This window comes from Pimephales promelas, chromosome 1 (genome assembly GCF_988280905.1).
Source record: "Pimephales promelas chromosome 1, fPimPro1.hap1.1, whole genome shotgun sequence".
Classification (NCBI taxonomy): Eukaryota; Metazoa; Chordata; class Actinopteri; order Cypriniformes; family Leuciscidae; genus Pimephales; species Pimephales promelas.
The window spans coordinates 25,897,512-25,907,125 of record NC_142769.1 but is presented as its reverse complement, the minus strand read 5'-3'; the positions used below and the strand labels follow the sequence as shown (position 1 = coordinate 25,907,125).

The 9,614-nt window shown below is 38.8% G+C and overlaps 1 protein-coding gene across 1 annotated transcript; it reads left to right on the top strand.

Moving 5' to 3' along the window:
• Positions 1 to 3,737: 3,737 nt before the first annotated feature.
• On the top strand, positions 3,738 to 9,002 carry LOC120480980 (uncharacterized). The gene is made up of 2 exons (XM_039674392.2): positions 3,738 to 3,877; positions 6,867 to 9,002. Exon 2 carries the CDS (start codon positions 6,873 to 6,875, stop codon positions 8,568 to 8,570), a length of 1,698 nt encoding a protein of 565 aa, XP_039530326.2. The 5' UTR covers positions 3,738 to 3,877; positions 6,867 to 6,872; the 3' UTR covers positions 8,571 to 9,002.
• Positions 9,003 to 9,614: the final 612 nt, after the last annotated feature.

The window sequence follows — 9,614 nt, the reverse complement described above, 5'->3', positions numbered from 1 at the left end:
AAAGACAGCGTGACCAAATTAATATTCATGAAGAACGACTTCGCCGTAGTGAGAGATATCGCACAGTGCTCTTAGAAATATACAAACAGACACACAACTTAACAAAAATCACCGAATGGTTCCTCAGAACTCATACTTTTTTCTTTGCTTGTTTAAAATACTATGTAGGACACATTAAATCATAAAATACTTTTTGCCCTGATGTTTGTAATTATGATCAGGCATTTGACAAGGCAAGCACTATCCGCGTTGGCTTGAATGATGTCATTTCAGACTTTGCCGCGCGCGTAAATGTGATTAGCGCGCTGATCTGAGGTCGGTTGTGCGGTTTGCTTTTTCATGGTGAAGACCTAAATATGTAGGAGAGGAAACTGGTCCACGCATATAGAGTGAACTAGACTAAATGCACATTTTATTACAATATAGATAGGCCTGTTACGTGTTATAACCTTTTTTGCAGTCTATGGTTATTATAACCTTTTTTTTTTACGTAAAAATAAATAAATAAATAAATAACATAACGTAACTTAGCCTACGATCTAAACCCCCCGTCTAGATTTTGGACCTGTCTTCAAAGAAGGGGTAACTTAACGAAGACCTAAATCGCTTTGAGTATTACCAGATGTAAACAGAAACAATAACTGTTTAATAAAAGTGATCTTTAGAGGTCACATTTGACCACTTATTTATAGTAGGCCTAGACCTAAAATGTCATTGTTTGCAGATTTTAAGCTTTTGTTTTGTTTTACTATATCGATTCATTTTACCCTTTGTAATTGTAACTCTTTAGAAGTAGGTTATATCTTAAATCCACTTAAATATAATGTAACAAATTGAATAATTCATAAATACCTACTGCGTTTTTAACCAAATAAAACATTCTTCTCAAGAACTGAGTTTAATCGTTAGTGTAGGTTATTGTAAAAAAAATTATTTTTATTTATTTATTTGCGAGAAAGGGTTCGATAAAGTGCAGTGACGACATCTGCCGGTGGAATAATCACATGACAAGAAAACGTGAGACCCATCATTTTTCCAACAGAGAATTATGATTAATCTCACCTCGTTTTTTTAACTTAAAAACAAACTTTCGCAAATAATTCATATAATGTAAAAGTAGTAAATAAATTATGGACAAAGAAAAGAAGTTGTTAATTTTTTTTTTTTGTCTCAAGACAAAAGTGCATTTGCAGATAGCTACTTGAACACACAAGATGTGCGTCACACCATTAAATAAATTATCAAATTATGACCTAAACAGGTATATATATATATATATATATATATATATATATATATATATATATATATAGGTATATATATATATATATATATATATATATATATATATATATATATATATATGTTGGTACAAAGAGGAAACTAGTAAAATAAAACTACAATAGGCAAATATGGAAAGAATAGAAAATAAAGACCACACCTAATGTATGTGTGCTTATAGGTGCTGAGATAATAAAGGTCCACATCATTCAGGCCCGAAATGAAGTGTTGGGGTGAAGGGATGACAGCTGAGGCACTGCCACAATTACATCTAGAGGCGATTCCCTCAGGCTGCTCCATATGGCCCTGCAAACTGAAACTGTGCTTCACTGGCAAGAGCGGAAGGGTAAGACTGGGGTCTCCTGGGACAATTAGCATGCCAAAACCCTGACTCATATACAGGCCTGTAACTTGATCTTGCTTTTATTCTTTTGCCATTAACACCCTGCTGTCAAGAAAAAGTTATTTTACTGACTTGAGTCAAAGCACCAAGCCCTCTGTTAACATCACATTTGAATTAATTATTGTACATGCCTTTTTTTTTCTTGCGTTTTTGTCATTTTATTAGTTGTTATTGTCTATATAGTTAACTGCAGTGAGTCTTAAACTCAAGACTCATCTTTTTTATCTAGCTTTCATAAGCCTTCCACTTGAAAAATTACTTCTTATTTTGAAATGTTATACCTGTCATTCTGTCTCTCATCAATATTCGCATCCTCATGTTCACAGGCTTTGAGATCTGGCCATTACTTCTGATGCACCATCATTCTTCAGACACTAGAGGCTGCTGTCTTCTTTCCCCCCCAAAAGAAAGCTGCATCACAAGCTAACATTTTTGTTGTTGTTTCTTTGACATGAGACTTATGATTAATCACAGATATGTAATGCTTGCCAAACATTCTATAGGGCATGAAGCTCACAGATCATAAACCTTTCAACGCTTCACAGAGTCTGTGGGAACACTGCAACCTTGAACTCTCTGCCTGGAATAGTTGGGCATTTTAACAAATTACCAACAAACCAGCTGTGTGACCGAAATCAAAACACTGTGCAGTTTTTAGACATGAATGTAGATAATTGAAACTGTCAAGAAACAAAACAAAACATTTACACTTTTCACTTCTCACCACAAGCTCATATTTAGTATCTGACAGTAAAATCCTGTGTCGGATTGTTGAATTTCTAATCTTGACAAAAAAATGCAAGCTGTACTGTAAAACACGCAGAACTACAGAGGGGAAACTGGTTTCCCACGACCATGTTTCATAGCATTCCATGTGTCTACAGTGATGAAAGGGCGGCGCTGGTTCATTCCTCCCCTCAGTGGGATTTAATCATGAGCCTGGGATGAGAAAAAAAACTATATCAAATATATAGAATTGGCTTGTCTACATAAGGATTGATTATTATTGTCACAGACAGGTGCAAAGCAGGTCCAATTCATAATTTAGCATTTTTCTGTTTTTGCGATACAGTTAGGTCTACATAATTCATTGCTCTTCAAAATGAAGATTTTAAGTTTGTTGTATTGTTAAAAATCACAAAAATGGTTGGTTGGAGGGCACATAAGATATTAGAGCTCATATCATTTAGAATAGATGCTTGTTGAATCTAGTCTAAAGCTTATTATAAAAGTTTGTATGTACTCAGCATTTTATTTAGGGTACACATGAACGGGCCTAGAATTTCATTGCGCTTCTGACTTTACTATTGACACAGAGCAGCGAAATTACACAAGAGTGCCATGTATTAGACCGCTTAAAGTGGAATGTATAATTAGGGATGACCTCATGATCTCTTACACTTTTCTTGACTTCTCTGCCTTGTGACATAAATGTCAATCAGAAAACAATAATCTGGTGGTTTACAGACACGAAGAGTATTTGACTCATCCGGTGTTATCAAGATAACTGAAATGCCTTTTGCTGTTTAAGCAATGGTTACCTTAAGTTTTGCTTCCTTTTACAGAATAACTGCTTAGGACAGGATCAGTGGACGTCTGTATCCGAAGGCCCTGCTTACAATTCACTTCATTCTCCTCTCCTTCAGCCATGGGGGTGGAGAATTGCTGTAACCCCCTACTTTCCACACATAGAGAGAGAGAGACACAGAGAGAGAGAGAGAGAGAGAGAGAGAGAGAGAGAGAGAGAGAGAGAGAGAGAGAGAGAGATATGCTAAAACCAATCAAGCAGGTGGAAAAAAGGCAGCAACTTCAAGTCAAAGGAATACGGTTGCTATAGTGATCACTTCAAAAAGTGAAAGAAAAGGGGGCATTATTCCCAAAACCCATTATAATGCCCATCTAATCTTGCTAAAATATGCACCCAACGTGAGGGGGAAGGGAAGGGAAGGGAGGAGGAGAAGGAGGGTATATGGATTGTGGGCAGTGGGCAGGAGAGGCTGTGATAACGACAGATGTCTCACAAACCGGGGGTTGAACAGGAGGGGTGAAAGAAGAAAAAACGCCCAGTCGCATATTGGACCTCAGGGAGAGAGTAGGACTGGCTCTGACTGAATCACATTCACTACTACAGGAGAAAAGAAAGTACATTCAACACGCTCTTTCAAGCGGATTTCAACAGAAACTGAGAGACAGGTTAGTAAAATGTTAGTCTCGATTTTATAGTCTCTTTAAATAACGGGAAAATCACTTATAAAACGTTTATAAAAGCGTTTTATTGGTGCAGGAGATAGTATTTGAACAATGCAGACTGCACGAGCCGTTCTTTGTTCTCGCAATTCTGATTTGTCACTTATGAAAACTAAAAATGCTCAATAGGTTACCATAATTAGATTATTAAGTAGCCTATAGTAGGCTACGTGATTTTTTCTTTATTATTTCCTTTAGATATCTGAATGCCACTTTACAAATGTCACATTTAATATTTCTAAATTATCATGGGAATGTGTGACTGGTTTCCTAAATGTAGGCTATACAGAGAGATCAACATATGAGTTAAAGTAAGCTTTTATTTTATTTATGGAGCTGTGGGTTACAGGTAGCTCTCTTACAGTTTAACCCCTTGTATTTCGATTTCCCTTAATTTCGTCTTGCTATGGAAAGCAATGTTTTAAGGAAATGGCGTTTATTTGCACTAATAAAAAATCTTATTCAGACGTAAGGAGGAGCTGATCGATATGAATGGGGATGGGGGGGGGGGGGGTGCTAGCGTGGGGGTGGGCGGTAGTGTGTCTTACTTAAAAATATAGGCTAAATAAATAGCCAATCAAAATATACATTTTTCCTCTTTCGTGTTATGCTTTCCATTTTTAGGACTGATCATTACACATTGATGATTAATTGTTATAACCCGCAGCAATGGATATGCCAATTTGACTCGGTGTATTTCACCACGACTTCAAGGACATAACTTTCATACCGTCATTAAGGAGATTTATTTGCATCATATTAATGAGTAACTTCATCTAGATTTGCTGGAATTGGCTAATGGAGGCTGTGAACTGAAGCATTCTGGCACAGAGCGCTGTGAGAGGCTCTAATAAAAGCTGTCTTCAGTGAGCGCTGACTAGGCACTACAGCACTCAGCAGCTGGACTCATTTGCAGGTTGGACTGGGGCATGACTGCGTATCCGGTCTTTGTTTGCCCCAGTGCAGTGCAGTACTACGGACAGCTCCTATTGTAACCCCACCATGCTGCAGTTTAAGTGATATTTAATTTAGTCAACTGAGTTGCAATAACTGCAGCTTTTTAAAAGGTTGCAATTGGTACCATAATATGTTGCAAATAAATACTAAATAAATAAATAATAATAATCTACCTCACACTTTCATAATTCCAATAGGGCTGTCTATTTAACAAGTTAATTTAATTAATTAGCTATGGGAAAATAATGCTTTTAAATGATCACCGCCCCGCCCCAGAAAAGTCTTACATTTCATACAGTTGATTGGTGATGAACATGATGCAGGCCAGTGTAGCCTATAGAATGCAGCTAGAATGCCCCTTAAAATCAAGATCTCTGGGCAAAATATTACACACAGCAGTGTTTTGTTGCTAAAAGAATCAACGTTTTGAGCGAATCAATTGGTTGAACCAAGGCCCATTCATAATAGGTGTGTATGACTTGAAGCGGCGCTGCACAGACTGATCGGTGTATGACAATACAGTAGCCTAAAGCGAGAGCGTTTCAAAGCACACCGCTTATGTCAACACACCTATTTACTTAATTCTTGAATAAATCAAACCATTGAAGAATCAAATAAATTAATGACTCAAGAACTTAGTCATTTAGACATTTACTGCCACCTGGAAGTTTAGTTTGTTATTAAGAGCATAATTTCATAAAAAATAATAATAATATAATTTCATATTTTGGGAATAGTTTTCCTAATAAAAATGAAAGAATCATTTATTTAATCAGCATCATGTTGTTTCAAACCTGTACTACTTTTACTTTCCGTATATAAGACTGGGTATGTGTGTGTGTGTGTGTGTGTGTGTGAGTGAGAGAGAGTAATATATATATATATATATATATATATATATATCCTTTCTAATTTAACACAATAATGACTTTAAAACATCTTTTGGGATACATTTCTCAGCCAAATTTGATGTGTGATTAATTTGTGATTGATTCGATTAATTAATCTGCACATCATGTAATTATGTGACGCTTGACAGCCCTAATTTAAACATATCAACTTTCTACAATTTAATTAGATTACTTGCCAGTTACAATAAAAAAATATTGTTGTATGATGAAAGCTTTCATTTGGATTTTCAAAAGAACAAATTAAGTAGCATCAGTAGCACTGACAAATGTGGCCTATATTATGTGATCTATAGTCAGCCTTTTCCCTGAATCTTATCTTTTCATCTCCCCAAACCAAGCAGCAATAGCTATTTTTTGAGTATATACTAACCAAACCAGACATGAAACATAAGAGAAGTGAATGATTTTTATATGAAATGATAGTGTTTTTTTTTTTTTTTTTAATGTTGTAAACTAATGTTGTATACAAACTGATAGAATTAAAAATTAAGAATAAGATATTATAAAGTACACGGACCTGTTGGTTTTGAACTTAGCGATAAGATAGGGCAAGGATTGAGACATTTAAAGTGCTATATTCCAGATCCTTCTACCCCATTATATATACAATAATCACATGCTGCCATAACACTGTAAGACTGGGTATTTGGATAATATTAAGTGATTATTATTCAATAATAAATGATACTATTCAATATTCAATAGTATTATTGAACTAAGTGACATTCCCATCCAGTCGCTGTTGGTCCGCTACATTCTCCTTCTTAACATAGCTGGACTGCATTCAAAGTCCTTGACAGAGGTTGCATTTGCTTGAAATGAATGAGTGAGGGATTTTTAAATGAAGAAATGGGCTGGGTCATGTTGGCAGTTTTACATTTTACAATTTCATATCCATAATGAGCTTCTAAGAAGGTTGGTTATTTAACCACTGGAGTTTTAGACCAAATGTATTCACTGAATGAATGCAATGGATATTGCTTTGGATAAAGGTATCTGCCAAATACATGTGCAGATATTGAAACGCAGTGACATAGCTTACATAAGATGTTCTTCTGCTCCCACAGGACATCATGGGAGGCAAGTTAAGCAAACGGAAGAAGGGATACGATGTCAGTGACCCTAAAGAGAAGAAAGAGGAGAGTGCTGTGGCAGCAGTTGAACCATCAGAGAAGGCAGAGAGCCCTGTGACTGAGGCGGAGGCTGCACCACAGGAGGCTGCAGCAGTAAATGCAGTTGCACCAGTGCTGGAGTCTGAAGCACCAGCTGAGAAAACCGCATCTTCCTCAACAGCACAAGCAGAGGAGAAGAAGGATGATGTTGCACCAGAAAAACCACTGGCTACAACAGAGGCATCTACTGCTGCCCCTAAGGAACCAGCAAGTGCTCCAGAGGAAGCGGCAGCTGTAAAGCCAGCAGCTGTGTCAGAGTCACAAGCTACAGAGGTACCAGCCTCTGCATTAACAGCGACAGCAGTCGAGACAACAGCTGCTATACAAAAGGCACCGGCAGCAGAGGTACCAGCAGCTGCAGTAGAAACACCATCAGCTGCTCCAGAGACTTCAGCTGCACCTAAAGAACCAGCAGCTGAGGAACCGACAGCTGCACCAGAGGCAGCAGCAGCTGAGAAGACTTCAGCTGCACCTAAGGAACCAGCAGCCGAGGAACCTCAGACTTCTGCTCCAGAGCAACTAGTAACAAAAGAACCTCTAGCTGCACCTGAGGAACCAACAACCGCACCAGCAGTAGAGAAATCTGCAGCTACACTTCAGGAACCGGCTGCTGTACCAGAGACACCAGTGACCGAGAACCCTGTGACTGCAGAAGAACCAGTGAAGACACCAGTGAAAGAAGACCCTCCTACAACACATGAAGAACTTGAGAATGTGCCAGAGGCAACAGTGGCAGAGGAACCGATAACACTATTTGAGAAACCAACAGCTGTGGCCGAGACACATGCAGCTGCACCTGAGGAACATGCAACTGTCCCCGAAGCTGAGGAATCTGCAGCTGAACCTGAGGATCCTGCCCCTGTGCCAGAGGAGCCAGTATCATCACCTCAACTTGCAGCTTTGCCAGTAGAACCTATCATAGAGGAGGCAGTAGAGAAGGTGGTTGAGGTGGCTGCAAATGTCAGTGAAACCACAGAGGTCACGCCAGAACAAGAGGCAGTCACTGAGGCAGTAGCTCCAGAGTCAGTCGTTGAGTCTACCCCAGCGCCTGAACCTGTTTCCGAGGCATTGAGTGTGGCAGAGGTCGAAAAAGCTGTGCCTTCCCCTGAAGAAACCCCAACAGTCACAGAGCCTGAGTCTGAAACTGCTGCTCTTCCTGAGGTCACACTAACAAAAGCAGATCCCTTGCCACCCGCAGAGCCAACACAACCCGAACCTACGACAGAGCAAAAGATTGCAGAGGAGTCTATTCCCACAATTGTCATCTTGGAATCAACCTCGACCAATGAGCTCTGCCTTGAGGAAACTGCCCCGACTGTCATAGAAGAGAAGCTGAATAATGGGGACTGTGAGAGTTCTGGCTCAGCAGAGGAATCTGTGTCAGCTCTCCCTGAGGTAAATGGGGAGTGCCATGAGCAGGCACCAGACATAGGCTCTTTGGATGTCCTTGGGTCCCCGGTTGAGGCATGTGTAAATGGTGTGAAGGACAAAGAACCCCCTCAAGTGCTGAATGACTGTGAAATGAAAAAGGACTTGAGTTTGGATGCTGACTTTCAGGTTCCAACTATGATTGGCGACATGGTAGAGGTGCCACAGTGAGTCGATTTTAATCTGAGGAACAAACCTTAAATGTGAATCCCATATTGATGCAAACAAACAAATGAAACAATCGTCTGACAACACAGGCTTTCTGAAAATAAATGTGAAAAATGCCTGTTGTGTTCTCTCAGGCAAAGGAATTTCTGGTTAACCAAAAAGAAAAACAACCACCCACGAGCTAAGTGTGTGAAACAAAATAAGAATGAAACAGTGAGGATGAAAGCATAAAAGGAAACGAGAGAGAGAGAGAGAGAGAGAGAGAGAGAGAGAGAGAGAGAGAGAGAGAGAGAGAGAGAGCGGTTGGTCTTTGAAGTCTTTGTGGCCGGTGTCCTGCTGTCATTGCTGAGGGTGAGCTTGCAGGCCTAGCTGAATATGTAAACCAGAGAGATGATGATTACATTTGAACAGAAAATAAAATAAATAAAAAAACAAGATGGCAGAACAGAAATGCACGACAGTAACAATGGTAAAATGATTTGAATGAACAAAATCATCTTTTGTGTTTGAGCCTGATGCATATTAAAATGGTTTATTGGATTAGCATTTAATAGTATATAATCCAATTTAGACCACATTTCTTTCACCATGTAATACGGAGATTTGAGGATGAAGCATTTTAAAATTTTCATGTTGGGAGAATCAGTGGGTAATGTTCATTTTAACTTAATGGCTTGGCTTAGAAAATAAAACACTCTGTTATACCTTAAAAAACTGTTTTTCTTTTTTGCACTTCTGTGAATGTTGTGCTGAATGGGTGGAACTTGTTATACAATACAAAAATAGATTTCAATTAAATGTATGATGCAATCTAATGCATAGAGCAAACACATTTTGTTTCAATAGCATGTGCTCAGCATGTGCAGCGTTGACTCTAAATTGATACAAAAGTGGTGTTCTGTAGAGAGCTGCCACTGTTACGTTCAAGGCCTGTTTACCGCCATTTTGTGTGATAGTAGAGATCTGACTGGCAAGTCACCATTTCAACAATGTCCCAAGAGTCATTGACTTTGTAAATTTGTTCTGTGGGGCTGGGCCTCAGACACG

Coding starts and splice junctions, on each gene's coding strand:
- LOC120480980 (XM_039674392.2), top strand. CDS start 6,873: ATGGGAGGCAAGTTAAGCAAACGGAAGAAGGGATACGATGTCAGTGAC.